Genomic DNA, 18,358 nt, shown 5'->3' on the forward strand with positions numbered 1-18,358 from the left:
GTCCACCTTTCCAGCCTTACTGGACATTTCTCCTTCAGCCCCCTGTGATCCGGCCAGGGCCCTCTCTCTGCTCTTCACTCTGGCCCATCCCTCATCCTCCCGTCTGCCTACCAGCCTCCCTCCTCACCTGTGCCTCCTAGAGCCCCCCCCCATCCCTTCTCCCCCTGCCCCCCCTCTCTCTTTCACACTCTCTTGTATTTAACTATCTTGTCTCTCTTGTGGTGTATATGCATACATAGCATCTTCCTCCTTAGCATACGGGCTCCTTGCAATTCGGGGGCATTCTTTGCATGCCTACCCTGAGCAGCTGGCAGAGTGCCTGGGACAGAGCAGGCACAAATTTCACTGATTGTTAACTGACTTATAGATCAATGAGAGTATTAGAGGGCCCCATTAAAATGTAAATGTGTGATGTGAAAGAAAGGACACACTGTAAGTGAGTCATGGGCTTATTATCAGTTTATCTTATTAATGTGGGTCACTCACAGGGCCCAAGGGAATACTGCACTCACAATTTTGATGGGAGATTGACGGGAAGGAAAAGGCTGCCACCTAAGAAGATGCTGGGGAGGGAAGTGAAACCACTTCAGGGACTGGGGTGGAGATCGGCTGGACTCAGAAGTCAAGGAAAAGGCTGCACACAGTTACTCTGAAAAGTATTCTATCCTTGACTACTTTCTTGGGGATCCCTCCCTGGGAAATAGAGAATCCCCAAATCCTAGAGTTCCAAAGGACCAGAGAGGTCATTTATTTAATCCAATCCAGGAGGCAAGCAGACAGAGCTGGCTTGGAGTCAGAAAGACCTGAGTTCAAATCCAGTCTCAGACACTTACTAGCATGTGACCTTGGGCAAGTCACTTCACCTTTGCTTTCCTCAGTTTTCTCAGACATAAAATGGAGATAATAACAGCACCTACACCTTGCAGGATTGTTGTGAAGCTCAAAAGAGATCGTATTTGTAAAATGCATTAAGTGCAGTGCCTGGCATATAGTAGGTACAATGTAAATGCTCATTCCCTCTCTCAGTCTATACCTGACCCCAGCTCTGCTGTCCAAAACTCCCAATCAGCGTTAATCAGCCTTTGCCTGAAGACCTCTAATGAGGGGAGGGCTCACCACCTCCCAAAGGGAGTGAGGAGGGGGAAGAGGGAAGGTATATAACGTGAGTGAGATTTTCCCCACCCCTTAATTATAAGAGATTGAATTATGGTAATAACCAGTATATTAACTAAAAATTATGATTTACTATATTTTATTTTATTAGTAGATTAAGTTAATAATAATGGATTGTTCTAAAGAAATACCAGTAGAGATCATTCCAATCCCATATATTTAGCAATGCTAATATGATTAACAATGCTCTTCTAAACAATAATGCCAGATGGTCTGTAAGTTCCCCTACCAACAGCAAGCACCTCTATGTATCATATCACAGCAGTTTGCATATCATTGTATTCCCTGCTAACAGCAACCATCTCTAGTCACCATCTGCAGCTAAAGCTATCATTCAGGACATGAGTATTCGGTGTTTAGCAACTACCGTTTGCAGATTGTGATATTCCCTGTTAACAGCAAGAAAGAGGCTAATAGCAAGTCTGTATGATCAACTTATGACAGTCCATGGGGAGGAGTTTGTCTAAAATTAGTAAAGCCCGGTAGGGTCATAAAAACCGCTGGATTCTAAGGTTCGAGGTCATTCGGGTCTACCCTCCCTCGAGACCAGCCCTCTCTCAATAAACCCATTTTCTTTGGCTCGGAGACTACTGTTTCTTTCCTTCATCAGACTTGGACATCTTCGCAATATTACACAGCACCTACTATATACCAGGTACTACGTGCTAAGTGCTTTGCAAATATCATCTCGTTTGACCCTCACAATAATCCTGGGAGGCAGGTGCTATTACTGTCATGTTACAGATAAGGAAACTGAGGAAGTTAAGTGACTTGCCCAGGGTCACATCGCTAGTAAATGACTGAAGGAAAATCTGAATTCGGGTCTTTCCGACTCCAAACCTAGTGCTCCATCTACTGGGCCACCTGGGCCACCAAGGCAACCCATTATACTTCTGTACCTCCCTTCTATTTACTGTTCACATGGGGACACCGCATAGTTCCCCCCAAGAAGATGGCCTCGTTATGACGGCCAGGACCTAGGAATGTTCTCTGCACCAACTCTGAGTCAGCAGTTTGGAGATGCCGATGCGCCAAAACTCTGCCAAGATTCTCCCAGGTGGGAGGCAGTGTGGGCTAATGGAAAGAACCCGGGCTTAGGAATCGGAGCATCCCAGGTCGGTGGATTCAGAACAGGAAGAGACGGCCGGAGGTCATTGAGAACAACCCCTTCTCACTGCTTGATTCCTACCACAGCCAGTCACTGATTCAGCACCAACCCTGGGCCAGGCAGACACCGCTCTGCGCACTGAAGATGCAAGGAGGGAGAAAAGACAGTCCATTCTCTCTGGCCGGGAGCCAAGAGATGGAGGGTCTTGTTCGGGGGGCCCGCCAGGAGGCCTGGGGCACTGGATGGAAAGGAAGTGAGGTGTGAGAAGCCAAGAAAGGTGGGAGGGGACTGGGTCCTGAAGGGCCCTGAATGCCGATGACAGAACATTTGTTGTTTGCCCCTGGAGGCCATAAGGAGGCCCTGGAGTTTACTGGGGAGAGGGGGTAGCAAGGCCAGACCTGAGCTTTTGGGAAAGGATAGCTGGGAGTGGGGAGAGGGCCCGGGGCAGAACCCTGGGGGCACCTATGGCTAGAGAGGATCCAGGGAAGGAGAGAAAGGAGAAGCAGGAGAGAGAGGGGTGTCCTGAGAACCTAGAGGGAAGGGAACATGAAGGAGGAAGTCCAACGCTGCCAAGGGGTCAGACAGAATGAGGACAGACTCAGCTGATGCAGCGGGCACTGCCTGGCACAGAGTAGGCCCTCAAATGGTCTTATTTTAATTGAAATAGACTGGCCTGAATTCAACTGAAAAAGACGTGCTCAGGATTAAACCTCCGTCCTGACGCTTCTTAGTGTCTGACTCCTGGCTGATCATTTGCCAAATGTCTCCGGGCCTGGGGGGAATGAGCAGCTGAGGCTGTGCGGTGCAAAGTCCCTTTCAGCTCCAAATCTGAGATCCACCGAAAGGCAGAAACCTGGCGTCTGTGGCCGTCCAAACCCAAGGGGAGGGCAGGGTGGGGCTGGCTGGGGAGTCCCAGGGACTGCTGTGCCTCCACCCATCTTTGTCTGGCTGCTCACACCTGTCACAGCCTGACTGGCGGTTGTTTTTAACTCCAGGAGAAGGTTCCTGGATGTCACTGGGAGGGGCCTGGCAGCTGGAGTCTGGGCCCAGGAGCCTGAGGCTACTCCGCTTACCCTCCCCCCACACACGGAGTTCCACAGCCCAATGACAGCCCCATCCCAAGCCATGACCTCAGGGAAACATCTGGCTTTGGGAAATGTAGGAGGATGCGGAAGGGCAGGAGCCCTCTGCACCAGCCCTGGTGGGAGGGAGAGGTCCTGCAGAGCATGGGGCATGAGAAGAGGGACAATCAGCCGAGCATGTGCAGGAAGGAGGGAACTTTGAGAGAGCCTGGTCAGGGGCTCCCAAAGGACCCCTCCCTCACACAACCGCCTTCCGGCCAGTGTCTGGGATCCCAAGTAGGAGCCAAAATGAGAACCGGAAACATCGTCCACTTCTGATTCCCCCAAAGGGAGTCCTTGACTTGGCCCCCGTGTCTGGTCTGCCCTCTTCCCAGCTTCCATCGAAGCCACCTTCCTCTCCCATTGGTCAGGAGCAATCAGGGGAAAGAAAGTGATTTAAAATTTAATCCAGATCACGCTTCATTAGGGAGCCAAATCAAATTCAACAAATCACAAGCATTCATCTGATTCAATCAGATCTAACAAGCGTGGATTAAGTGATTACTATTCCTTCAGTTAGCATTTATTAAGCAAGCACAAAATATCTGTTCATGGTGGGAACATGGTATCATACTAACCAGAGTTGGCCTCAGGGGCAGGAAGGCCTTACCCATACTGACGCATGACCCTGGGCAAGTCACCTAACCTATTTCCTCATCTTTAAAATGGGGATAAATGACCATACCTACCTCCCAGAGTTACTGTTAAGCAAAAATGACAGCATATTTTTAAAGCAGTTAGCACAATGCCTGGCACATAGTACGTGATTAATAAATGCTTATCCCCTTCCCCTCTTTCCCCTCCATCTCTATGTTGAAGCTACAAGCTATAAATCACATGAATTATGACCCGATGCCCTAGGGATTTTGCCATCTGGAATGACCACAGAATTAGGAGGTGCTGGAAGTCACGCGCAGGTGACTGGGAGGGAACCACCCGACTGAACACATCTTCCCCTGTGAGCTCCTGCTGGCTCTGACATTGCCGATATCACTGCCTGATCCCTCTTAGTGCCCAGGGAGGGCTGACACATTAGCAAAAACTAGTGCATCTGGCCGACTCGTCACCGCCCATGCCCAGGTGGAAGCACAGGGTTTGGACAGCATGGAACCCAGGCCCACTAAGTGCTCGTGGGCATGAAGACCCTGGAGTGGCCCCCTGGGCAGCGACGGATGACCAACAGGACAAGGCCAGAAGAAGGCTCTGCCCCTTTCTCTTCTCCACTCTCCGGGCCCCACCTCCCTTTCCAGTCTTGCCTCACCCCATCCTTCTGAGCACAGCTGCTTCAAGAACAGCATCAGTTTTCTCACCTCCTGCTGCCCTCTCCCACCTAGAATGGTTGTTATTCCATCGTTTCAATCGGGTCCAACTCTTTGTGACAGCATTTGGGATTTTCTTGGCAAAGATGCTGGAGTGGCTTGCCATTTCCTTCTCCTGCTACCTAGACCACTCCCCCATTCTTCAAATGCCTTCAACCTGCCCAAACCCTCTTCTTCAAGCCCAGCCCCGGGCCATTCCTCCTATGCAGCCATCCGTGATGCCCCTCCTCCCCCCAGATGATCACAGTGCCTCCTTGAACATTTCTCAGGGAGCTCTGGCTTCCCCTTCCCTCTGCCCCATTCCACTTTATATCACATTTCTGCGTGTCACATCCCCACAACAGATGATAAGCTTTCTAAGGATAGGGACAATGCTCGGTTCTGTTTTGTCTTCTAAGTCTCCCAGCCCCTGGCACAAGGCCTCACATGCCGTAGGAACTTGTGGGAGAGACGGTGTGGCCAAGTGGAGTCAGAAATCCACGAATTCCAATCTCACTTCTAACTCTTACTAACTTTGAGACCTTTGGAAAATCTCTTAACCTGTCTCAGACTCAGTTCCCAGAGCCAGCTAATGGTGGCTTAATCAGCACCAACTTCAAAGGGCTGCTATAAGAACCAAATGAGATGTCTGAAGATCATGATTTGTAAAAAAAAAAAAAAAAAAAGCATATTAACAGATAGAAAGAGAAATGCCATTTAAAGTAACTGCAGACAACATAAAAGACTGGGGAGTCTACCTGCCAAGACAAACCTGTCCATTACAAAACACTTTTCACACAAATAAAGTCAGATCTAAACAACTGGAAAAATATTAATTGCTCATGGGTAGGCTGAGCCTAAATAAAAATGACAATCCTACCTAGGTTTATTTATTTATTTAGTGCTATACCAAACTATCAAAAAATATTTTATAGATCTAGAAAAAATAATAACAAAATTCATCTGGAACAACAAAAGCTCAAGGGTGTCAAGGGAATCAATGAAAAAAATACAAAAGAAGGTGGTCTAGCAGTACCAGATCTCAAACTATCTTATAAAGTGGTTATTGTCAAAATAATTCGGGGCTGGCTAGAGGTGGATCAGTAGAACAGAATAGATAGAAATTACACTATAGTAAATGACTATAATAATTTAGTATACAATAAACCCAAAGATCCAAGCTTTTCAACAAAAACTCATCATTTGACAAAAACTACTGGGAAAACTGGAAAACAGTATGGCAGAAACTAGGTATAAACCAGTATCTCACACAGTATACTAAAATAAGGTCAAATTGGGTACATGATTTACACATAAAGGGTGATACTATAAGCAAATTAAGAGAGCATGGAATGGTTTGTCTGTCAGATTTATGGACAGGGGAAGAATTTAGAACCAAAGAAGATACAGAAAGCAATACAAAATGTGTTAGATAATTTTGATTATATAAAATTAAAAAGGTTTTGCACAAACAAAACTAATATAACCAAGATTATAAGGGAAGCAAAAAACTGGGAAAGAATTTTTGAAACAAGTATCTCTGATAAAGCCCTCAATTCTCAAATATATAGAGAACTGAGTCAAATTTATAAAAATCCAAGTCATTCTCCAATTGATAAATGGTATGAACAGGCAATTTTCAGACAAAGAAATCAAAGCTATCTGTATTCATATGAAAAAATGCTCTAAATCACCAAGGATCAGAGAAATGCAAATTAAAACAACTCTGAGGTATCACCTCACACCTAACAGAGTGGGAAGGAGGGAAGGAAGGACAAAATTTGTAACTCAAAACTTTAAATAAAAATGTTTATTGTGAAAAAAGATAAAATAAAAACAGAAAGGCAGCATATAAGTGTTAGTTGCTATCACTATTAAATGTTTGGTGAATTGAATTGATATGAACTAAAAGTCGATAAGGTGCAGAGGTACAGGTTCTGGGTATGAAGCACCAGAGATGACAGAAGTTCCATCTCCTATTTGGGGGGCTGTGCCCCCCCCCCGAAGTGGAGGGGCACTCTCCCCTTACCTCCACCTCTCTGAACCCCTCTTGTCTACCTACACTCAACTCAAGTGTCACCCCTTACTTGACCTCCCTGGCTGCTCGCTCCTCCAAAAATATCTTTATACATACTTTGTATTTATTTTGCTTTGACTTTTTTGTGTCAATATAACATACTTATATGCATGAGTAGAGATTGTCTCATTTCTTTTTTTGTATCCCCAGTGTCCTAATGCAGTGCCTGGCAAATGTTGTCGTTTAGTTGTTTTTCGGTCACGTCTGACTCTTTGTGACCCCATTTGGAGTTTGCTTAGCAGAGACACTGGACAGGTTTGCCATTTCCTTCTCCAGCTCATTTTACACATGAGGAAACTGAGGCACACAGCGTGAAGTGACTTGCCCAGGGTCACAGAGCTACTAAGTGTCTGAGGAAGAGGAGTCTTCCTGATTCCAGGCCCGGCATTACCGGGACTGTGACACCCAGCTGCCACAACTGGCAAAGCATGGGTGCTAAACATATGCTGAAGAAATGAATGAGTGAATGAATGCATCAAACTTTTCCCGTTTGTTAATTTCGCCTTTTTATTTTTTGCTATCAGAAGGCTCTCTGAGAAGGACAGAAATGGATGCACTGGGAATATAGGTAAAGAGAAAACATTTTTTAAATTTTTTTTTTCTTAGTGAGGCAATTGAGGTTAAGTGACTTGCCCAGGGTCACACAGCTAGTAAGTGTTAAGTGTCTGAGGCTGGATTTGAACTCAGGTGCTCCTGACTCCAGGGCCGGTGCTCTATCCACTGTGCCACCTAGCTGCCCCCTAAAGTGTTTTGTTTTTTTAAAAAAAATAAAGCAGTCTAATATGAACTGCCAGATGAACTCCACCAACATCACGATTTTGCCAAGGGCCAATCCTATCCTCTCCACTGTCCTTTCCACAAGAAGATACCATCAGAGTGGAGTCTGGCTCCTATTTAGTACAGGATAACCTGTCATTTCCAGAAACAAAATGAACAGCAATGCTGTGGATATCTTAAAGAGCACAGCTCTGCAGCACACCCAGAAGTCAGGTATTCCCCCATATCAGTTATACATCATTCAGTCTGGGCCACCTTAGACAAGATCAGAGGCAGAGCATTTGCCTTTCGAGGGAGGGAGGGGAAAGAGAATGTGTGTGTGTGTGTGTGTGTGTGTGTGTGTGTGTGTGTGTGTATGTGAGAGAGAGAGACAGAGAGAGACAGAGAGAGAGAGACAGAGAGAGACAGAGAGAGAGACAGAGAGAGAGAGAGACAGAGAGAGAGACAGAGAGAGAGAGAGACAGAGAGAGAGACGGAGAGAGAGACGGAGAGAGAGACGGAGAGAGAGACGGAGAGAGAGACGGAGAGAGAGACGGAGAGAGAGACAGAGAGAGAGACAGAGAGAGAGACAGAGAGAGAGACAGAGAGAGAGACAGAGAGACGGAGAGAGAGGGTGGGAGGGAGGGAGGGACAGGGGTGGAAGGGAGAAGAGAGCAAGAGACAGTCAGAGATCTGACATACCCAGGTACTGATTTTTTCTTTCCAGAGGAGATAAGGCACCCAGACAGATGTAATGTCCCTTTTCTGCCCCTGCTCCCATTGAAGGCCACAGGACACACTGCCCAGTCCAACCCACCTTTCCCCCCCAACACACACACACACACACACACACACACACACACACACACACACACACACACACAGATCAGGCCCTGACCCTGGCCTTTGCCCACAACATTCTACAGCAGCTTGAGGGGATTCAGAGGCAAAAGAATCAAGAGTTGAAAATGGCTTCGATGTCCATTAAGTCCAGCTTGTCCCTGAGCCAGACTCTCCTCTACAATATCCCTGACAAGTGGTCATCCGGCCTCAGCCTGAAGCCTTCCACTCAGAAGAACTCACATCTCCCAAGGCAGCTCGTTGCACTTTGGCACAGCTCTGATAATATTAAGAATTTCTTCCTTACATTAAGTTAAATCAGCTTTTTTTCCCATTTCCACCCGTTGTCCCTGGCTCTTCCCTTGGGCCCAAGCAGAATAAGTATAATCCCTCTTCCATATGACAGCCCTTCAAATACCTGAGGACAAACATTATGTCCCCTATTATGATGAAATAACGCTGTAAACTGGACACAGATTAAGACTGATGACTCATGACCTCAGCCAGCGATCTGCCATCCCTGGTACGATTTACCCAGGTAGACCAACAGTTAAAGAGCAGGTCTGGCAAGCAGGGGCCTGTGTTCATTTGTGGCAGAATCCAAGAAAGATGGGGTTTTAGGAACATAGACTTAGAGCAAGAAGGCAGCTTAGAGGCCACCTGGTCCCAACCCCCTCCTTCTGTGGATATTAGAAACCCATGGTTAACACTGTGCCCAAGAGCAGAACCCCATCATTAATAAGCAGACTTCAGAGCTTTGAGACTTGGCCAGGCTGTGGGGGACTATTTCTCTCTCTCTCTCTCTCTCTCTCTCTCAACCTTCTAGTCAGTTTCACACTTGCCAATTTCACACTTGCCAGTTTCAGATACAAGAGACCATGCATATTCACATTTCTGAGAAAGAAGGGAACCACTAGTGGGGGCCTCACAATGAGCTTACCTTGGCTGATGCCGCACAGTGTCTTGGCAGTGGAAGGGGACACTCTGAGCACTCTCATTAACTGGGGCTCCTGCTTTCCCCTGCCATTCCGAAAGGCTGGGAGAGACATTCTCTGGCTCCTATGAAAGTGAACACAAAGGAAGATTAGGCATGGTTGGTGCAATCAGTAAGCACAGAGAGAGCCCTCAGCTTGTAAGAACATGGAGGGACAAGGCAAGGATTACAGAGGATCCTAGAGCCAGAAGATACCACCACCATCATCCAGTCCAATCTCCTCATTGTACGGCTGAGGAAACTGAGGTCTGGAGGGGTGACAGGCCAAGGTCAAAGTCACACAGGGAGTAAGAGATGATGCCACCATTGGAACTCAGGTCCTCTGACTTCAAACCCGATGCTCTTTCTAGTAAACTGCTATGCATCTCTTGTAGCAGCGTCTGTGTTCATTTTTATGTGGGAAGGGTACAGTTCTCTTAACTAGACAAGCTTTTAAAAGAGTTTTGTTCCCTTTAACTGCTGCAGTGTGAAAAATGTTAGCCTGGGAACCCTGAAGAGCCATTCTCTCCAACCCCCAAACTACTCTTTATTTAATCCCAAGCAAACCTGAGTCAGTCTACAAAAAAACAGCTGACAGGGCAAATACATGGGCACATGCACGCGCACACACACACCCCTACTACTAATAAGAAGTGATATTTATAGAACACTTTATGGTTTGCGAAGCACTTTCGATATATTATCTCATTTACACTGAGTGAGATGAGCAGAAGCAGAACATTGTACACAGTATCAACAACATTGTGTGGTGATCAACTGTTATAGACTTGGCTCTTCTCAGCAATACAATGATCCAAGATAATTCCAAAGGACTCATGATGGAAAATGTCCTCCAGATCCAGAAAAAAGAACTGTGGAATCCAGATGCAGATTGAACCATACTGTTTCTACTCTTTTTGTTTTCCTTTTTTGAAGTTTTTCCCTTTTGTTCTGATTCTTCTTTCACAGCATGACTCATGCAGAAATATCTTTAATGTGATTGTACATATATAATCTATATCAGATTTCTTGCTGTCTTGGGGAGGGGGGAGGGAGGGAGGAAAATTTGGAACTAGAAATCTTAGAAAAACAAATGTTAAAAACTATCTCTACATGTAACTAGAAAATAATAAAATATTTTTGTGATTTAAAAAAAAAGATCTATTATCTCATTTAAACCTCACAACAATCCCCTACAGGAGGTACTGAAAATACTATAACATTCATTTTTTGTTTTTGTGTGTGTGTGTGTGTGTGTGTGTGAGGCAATTGGGGTTAAGTGACTTGCCCAAGGTCACACAGCTAGTAAGTGTCAAGTGTCTGAGGCCAGATTTGAACTCAGGTACTCCTGACTCCAGGGCCGGTGCTCTATCCACTGTGCCACCTAGCTGACCCATAACATTCATTTTTACAAATGAGGATAATGAACCTCAAAGAGAGGCAGCTAGGTAGCACAATAGATAGAGTGCTAGGCTTAGAGTCAGAAAGACCTGAGTTCAAATCCAGCCTCAGAAACTTCCTAGCTATGTGACCTTGGGCAAGTCACTTAACCTGTTTGACACCAGAGAAGGAAATGGCAAACCACTCCAGTATCTTTGCCCAAGGAAACTCCATTCAGGGTCATGAAGAATCAGACATGACTGAAATGACTGAACAAGAGTCTCAAAGAGGTGAAGGAGGGGCTTACCCAGGATCACTGAGATGGTTAAGTGTTTGGAAGCAGAATTTGAAATCAGGTCTATCTTGATTCCACTAGGCCTAATATTCTACCCTTACTCCACACTACCTCTGCTCCTGTGTGGGAACCCAAGGAAGCCATGTTCTCCTTTAAAGGCTAGCCCTGAGTCTTAAGATACTGGAGGTTACTCACAGGCAGACACACAGCACCGTCTGTCTCTCTCTCACGCACACACCTGCACACAAATGAGTCAACACATACGTGTGCTTTGCAAACTTTAAAGCATTACATAAATGCTGGCCATTACGCTCTACATGTACGTATCACTACACAAGGAAGCCTGCCTAATCCTTCAGATGACCAGGCTGGGCCTCAAGACAGTTGAGCATACACACACATTCCTACACTGGCCATTTCCTGAATTAGTGCCCTCACTGTCTAGCCAAAAGGGGGAATCCCAAGCTCTCTTCAGGACAACGTAAACATATCCCAGGGCAGAATGTTCTAGACACCATCCCCCAGCACTCTTCCAGGGGTAAAGGGGCCCACAGGCCTGCCAGAGCTGCCTGGAGGGCAGCAGGTAATCTCTTGGAGATTCTTTGGAGTTCCTGGGGACCCACTCACACAATGCCTACACTCCAGTAAGAAGGTCGGCTTTCCTGACAAAAGGCTAAGTGTTGTCAGTCAGGACTGGGACCCTGTTCCCCCCCAGCTCCCAGACAGGCTCACAATCCATTACACCCAACTGCCTCTTTCCACCTTGAGTATATAAAGCAGCAGCTTTTCAGCTCTCAAACAGCATCCTTCCTCAGGTGGCTGGAACCTAGTGGAGAGAGGCAAGAGGGTGGGGGTTAGAGGTAGACACCTGGAGTTCAAATCTCAAGTCGACAAACTGCTCCCTAAATCATTCTGGTGACCCACTTTCCCTCACTGGACCTCAGTTTCCCCAACTGTAAAATAAGGAAGCTGGACCAGTGGGCAGCTAGGTGGCACAGTAGATAAAGCACCAGCCCTGGATTCAGGAGGACCCGAGTTCAAATCCATCTCAGACACTTGACACTTACTAGCTGTGTGACCCTGAGCAAGTCACTTAACCCTCATTGCCTTGCAAAGAAAGAAAGAAAGAAAGAAAGAAAGCTGGACTAGACCATCTCTGAGCACCCTTCCAAATGACTTCGCTACCAATTCCGACTATGGAAGCTTTTTCTCTTGTTTGGAAACATATTGAACCCAGAGTGAACACCGTGTTTTCCAGCTCAGGTGATTTGGTACTCCAGATTTCCATCTCCTCTACTTAACTATGTTCTCAGTTCTGAATAGCACATCTTAGGAGGGACGCTCAAGTGGGGAGGACCACCCTGGACATCTTCAGGTCCAACTTCCTCCCTATAAAAATGGGGAAACCATCCTGGGTAAGGACAATGGTTCCCTAGCTGTGTGACCCTGGGCCCTCTTGGTCTGGGTTCTCATGTGTAAAATGGAGATAATAACAGCTCCTTTTTCAGAGTTATGCTGTGAGAATCAGTGAGCAGATAGATGTATGTTGACAGCAACATTATAAAGAAAAAGAACTCTGAGAGACTGAAGAACTCTAACAGATGCGATGATAAACCCTGGGTCCAGAGGCCTGAAAGTGAAGCACAACACACCCATTTACTGTCAGAGAGGTGACGGACTCAAGGTGCAGAAGGAGCCGTGTTCTTGGACACAGGCAATGAGGGAATTTCATTGGTTGGACGAAGCTTTGGCGGGGAGTTTATTTTCATGTTTTTTTTAATGTTTAAGTTCAAGAAAAAGAAAAAGAGACAGATAATAAATGTACATAAAAGTAAATAAATGAGTGAATGAGCAAATAAATCAATAAATGGGGGGGATCTATGTGTAGTGCTCTGCAAACCCTGAAACACTATATAAATTCTAGAGGCTGCCACTGTCACCGTTATGATTATCATGCAATCAATAGGTATATCCTTTGGATTATACATTACACCTATATGCACACATGGGATCCTTTCTAACCCCATACATATACATGTACATGTACACATACACATGCATATACACACACCCTGAACAACCCTGCTGTTCTCGCCACTCTGAGACAACCAGATATCTAGAAATTGGTCCTGAAATTCAAAGTCTTTCCCCTTCATCAAAAAAGACCTGGATTATGGAGAAAAACAATTCCTACAAAATCCATGCCTTTTATCAGCATAAAAATGGTGCCACCCTCAGGCCATAGACTAATGGATTCATATTTCTGGGAAATGAAGGTTACTTGATATTGTGTAGGAAAAATAAATTTCATTCTCTGGTTTCTCCACATCTGCTTTCAAATCTGCCTTCCCTCAGAGGGGATGGCAACTTAAGAGGAGAGGGGACAATGATAGAGAAAAGAAATGCTCACTAGGAAAGAGCTATTCAGGTGCTTTGGGTGTAGGGGTGAAGAGACCTGGAGCCATGCCAGGGATATTCACACAGCCTGAGCTGTTCAGAAAGGATCCGGCTTTATTTAGCCTGTCTGTTTATTTAAACTATGGAAGTATGTGATTGAAGAGGCAGCCCTTGGTGGTATGTGGGCAGGCTGGCCTCAAGGTCAGAGAGACCTGGGCTCAAGGCCCAACTCTGACACTTACTGGTTGGACTGACATCTCTCCAAGGTATATATATATATATATATATATATATATATATATATATATATATATATATATATATATATGGGGGGGAGGGGGAGATCTTCATTTTTGTGTATCATGGAGCCCTCTGGGGAAGACTATGGACCCCTTCTCAAAATGTCTTTAAATACCTTTTTAAACACCACAGAGGATTATGAAGGAAACCAGTTATAATTATAAAAATATATTAAAAGCAAGTCTAGGGGCCAGCTAGGTAGCACAGTGTATAGAGCACTGGCTCTGGATTCAGGAGGATCTGAGTTCAAATCCAGCCTCAGACACTTAGTACTTACTAGCTGTGTGACCCTGGGCAAGTCACTTAGCCCCAATTGCCTCAAAAAAAAAAAAAAAAAGCAAGTCTACAGACTCTGGTGAAGAGCCACTGATCTAAGCAATCCCACACCTGGACAGGCATCATCTCCACCACATTTGCAACAAGGCAGGGTTGGGGGATGACCTCATTCCCACCCCGGTCTTCCTCTGCACCAGGCCCAAATCTGCTTTTTTCCATAACTGCTGCCCGTTGCTCCTACTCGTCCACTATGGAAAAAACAAACAGAACCAGTCTATTCTCTCTTCCGGAGGAAAACCCTCCCAGTATCTGAAGGCACCGACTGTATCTTCCCCAGCTAACTACCCCCAGTGCTTCCAACCAGTATGAAAGGACATGGGCTGTAGCCATTCTCTCACCTTTCTAGTCCAGCTCCGCCTGGTCAACACCTTCCTAAAATGTGGCCCACTGGTCTTTGAATTTCCTTCCAGCCCTGAAGGGTCATGAATCTGGTGGTTAGGACTGCAAAAACTGGGGGCAAACAGGGAGGTTGGGTGGTGGGGGTCCTTGAATGTCAAGATAAGGAGTTTAGAATTTAATTGGAAGGCAACAGAGAGTCAATGAAGGGATGCCTTCAGCCCAGCTAGGGGAAAAAACGCTATCATTTACTACAATCATCCTTATTTGGATTGAATGGGAGGAAAGCCAGGTTGAACTGACGTCAACTGTGAATCATAAAAACCTTTTAAAATATATTCAGGCTTTATTACTTTCAGTAACTATAACTGGGCCACCTGATCAACTGAAAAGATTTCTGAACAGCTGTTTAAATGAAACAATTATTTTTAACAGCACTTAGCACAGTGTCTAGCACATAGTGGGGACTTGATCGACTTGATCAGTGATGATTGAGTGAACAACTATAATTCTGGGTACGACTATACTGCCTTGAACTTTTCAAATAACTCTGGCCCCCCCCCCTCTCTCTCTCTCTCTTACAGCATAGCAGTTCTTTTGCATATAAATTAATATACTTCATCATCCATGCAGCAATGGAGAGATGCAGGGTGGATCTGAGTAGGATGCTGCATGTTACCAATTAAAAGTACGCTAAAGAACAGGCTAGATATTATGAAGAACACTGAAATTCAGAGGCAACAGGATGGTTCAGTAGGTAGTGTGCTGGGTCTGGATCAAGAATCTACGGTTCAGATTCAGCCTCAGACACTACTAGTTGTGTAACCCTTGGCAAGTCAATTAACTTCTGTGTCCATATCTGCAAAATGGGGATAATAATATGTCCCAAGTCCCATGGTTACTGTGAGGAACAAATAAGAAATCTAATCTTTATAATTCTCCCACTGCCCTTCAGTCTGCCCTCTGGGGCAAAGCAGATCCCTTTCAAATAACCCCTTTTCCACATGATACTTGAAAAAGCTATTGAGACTCCCTTAAGACTCCCCATCTTCAGGCTAATCATTCCCAACCAGTCCCTTCAGCCAACCCTGTAACGGTACAGTGTCCATTTCTGTCACCACCCTAGGAGACCTTTTCCCAGACATATTCCATTTGGTCTTCTTTTTCTCCAACACAACAGAGAGCTCTATAAACTGACCACAACACTCTAGCTGGGGTCTGACAAGGCAGTCTGTGATCAGATAAGCTTCCCTAGGAGCCCTGTTCCGTTGCTGCCTCTCCCTGATGCCTCTTCTATGAAACTCTGTCCGGACCCCCTCATGCTGTGCTTCTGAAGTTGATTTTTTGGACCCAAGGGTTGGACTTTACATTTAAGCGTGTCACCTCAGTGAAAGTTCTGGGGGTTGGGAAGGGAAGCAGGGAGAAGTTGAGAGGAAAATCAGAGAGGATGGTCTCTAAAGTCTACAAAGATTTTCATTTTAGAGCAACAAACACCCAACAAAGTTCCGGAACCCCTCCCCTCAAAAGAGCCCTATAGACATGCCAAGTGTCCATCTGTTTTTCATTCCATTACACCCTTCCCCCACTGTGTCTGGTAAATTCCTTTCTTATGAACCCAAAGCCACCAACTCAGGCTCAGAATCCAAGTTTAACAAAGAGCACATCAGTCAGTCAGTCAGTAACTGTAAAGATGTTTGTAAAGAAATCGCTTTCAGGAAAGATCTTAAGCAAGATTTTTTTTTTTCTGGTGGGGAGGCTCAGTCCTGAAAGCCCCTAACACTGCTCTTCCTCTTCATCTCTGACTCTTCCATAACTCCCTTCTAAGCTCAGCTCCAAGGCCTTTCCCAACACCTTGGTTAGTGCTTCTTCATTTCCAAAAACTAGAATAAAAACCAAAAAAGAATAACTTTGAATTTACTTGGACTACAGCTTAGATTTGCTTTGCTTGCTCTCAGGTTGTTTCCCCTGATAGAATGGAAGGTCTTTGAAGGCAGGAACTGTCTCAAATACTTTATTTCAAGCCCAATCACCTAGCACAGTTCCTGGCACATAAAAGGCATGTAATAAGTTTGTTATATTGAATCATCAGTAAGTCAACAAGCATTATTAAGTGCTCACAATATGCCAGGCACCATACAAGCACCAAGGATATAAAGAAAGGCAAAAACAAATTCACCCAAAAAAAGCCACTGGCTTCAGGGACCTTGCTTTCTAAAAGGGGAAACAAGGCATCCGACACAATGTGCAAATAAATTGAGAGAGAAAAAGGGGTGGAGGGAGGGAAGGAGAGAGGAAGGAAGAGTGAGACAGACCAAAAGACAAAAAGGGAGGGGGGGGGAGGGAGTGAGAGGAGGAAGAGAGAGAGAAGGAGAGAAGAGTCAATGAAGGTAGTCTGAAAGGAGATGGGGAATAACCAAGACAAACCTATAATTAAGTTGAGCTATGCTAGGTGGCCCAGTGGATAAAGCACCTGGCCAGGAGTCAGGAAGACTCCTCTTCCCATTCAAAACCAGCCTCACACACTTACTGGCTGTGTGACCCTAGGCAAGTCATTTAACCTTGTTTGCCCCAGTTTCCTCACCTGTAAATGAGCTGGAGATGAAAATGGCAAGCCACTTTGATATCTGCCGAGAAAATCCCAAAAGGGGTCACAAAAAAAGGAACCGAAAAATGGAAATTGAAAATATAACCCATAAAATACTTAGAAGCCACGGGCACTCTGTTGCCAATCCTGACTGGATCTCTTACTTGAATCTAGCTCAAATGGCCACTAATTTGACTCCCTCTCACTTTCCATAAAAACAAAAATTTAGAATGCGGCTATAAACCATTCATGGCTAGAAAAAACTGAATGACAAGCGGGGAAATCACTCAAAACAGCCAAGCATCGTTGCGGGATTCCCCTGGTCCCCACGGCTTTGGGCAACGTAACCAGGGGGAGAAGGGAGAGTGGAGAAGATTCACCATGTTCCAAAATCCGTCACTTGCTAGTGTCGAAGAAGTCGCAACTCCAGCTATTCGCTCTCTGCTAGAACAGCAAGCCCATGAGAGGGAAGGGTTCCTGACGAGAAGTGGCCTCTAAATTACCATGGAATCTCCGTGGCCACCTCAGCTGCTCCCTCCAACTTCTCTGCTTTTCCTAGAGAGTTTTCAAAAACTCCCTCAGGACTAGAAGCTCCGCCCTCAATCCTGAGTCCCCACCTCTCAGTCTGAAAGATAAACAGCTCCCAGGGGCTTTAGGGACAATTAGTTTGCCCTTGCCTACTCTTCAACTCATCATCATTACCCTCCTCCACCTCCCTTTTTCCCTATCATTATAGATGGCAACACCAAGCCCCCAGAATCTCAGGATCCAGCCTAGGAGTCATCCTTGGGTGACTATCTCTCACCCTCTCCCCTTCCCATACAATATGACACAGTCCTGTGTTTCACCTTTGCGACATCTCTCAGACAGGTCCTTTGCTCTCCTCCAACACTGCATCCACCCAGCGATGGGCCCTCATCATCTCACACCTGGGCTACGAGGGTGTGTCTGCCTGTCTCAGTCCCCCTTCCAATCCACCCTCCACTCAGCAGGTCTGACCATTAATAAACTGCAGTGGGTCCCAAAATGCTGTTTGGTGTTCAACTCCCTTCCCACCCTGCCCCCCTCAAACCTTTCCAAGCCTCTTACCTCTTCCTCCCACCTTATACCCTTCATTACTGGCCTCCTGGATATGGCACGAAGAAGACCCTCCTCTCTGCTCTGGGAATTCTCTCTGTCCTCTGCCCTACCTATGGGCCTCCCTGGCCACTGTTAAGCCCCAGCTAAAGCTTCTACAAGAAGCCTTCCCCAGAGGGCAGCTGGGTGGCGCAGTGGGTGAAGCGCCAGCCCTGGATTCAGGAGGACCTGAGTTCAGATCCGGCTTCAAACACTTGACACTAGCTGTGTGACCCTGGGCAAGTCACTTGACCCCCACTGCCCCGCC

The 18,358-nt window shown here is 45.9% G+C and overlaps 1 protein-coding gene across 2 annotated transcripts in view; it reads right to left on the minus strand.

Moving 5' to 3' along the window:
• FAM13C (family with sequence similarity 13 member C) overlaps positions 1 to 18,358 on the minus strand; it is a 92,968-nt gene that overhangs the window by 45,758 nt on the left and 28,852 nt on the right. For both annotated transcript variants that reach the window (XM_043983735.1, XM_043983736.1), the window contains exon 4: positions 9,314 to 9,432. In XM_043983735.1, coding sequence (XP_043839670.1) covers positions 9,314 to 9,432 — 119 coding nt within the window. The remainder of the gene's footprint in view (positions 1 to 9,313; positions 9,433 to 18,358) is intronic.

This window comes from Dromiciops gliroides, chromosome 2 (assembly GCF_019393635.1).
Source record: "Dromiciops gliroides isolate mDroGli1 chromosome 2, mDroGli1.pri, whole genome shotgun sequence".
NCBI classification, from domain to species: Eukaryota; Metazoa; Chordata; class Mammalia; order Microbiotheria; family Microbiotheriidae; genus Dromiciops; species Dromiciops gliroides.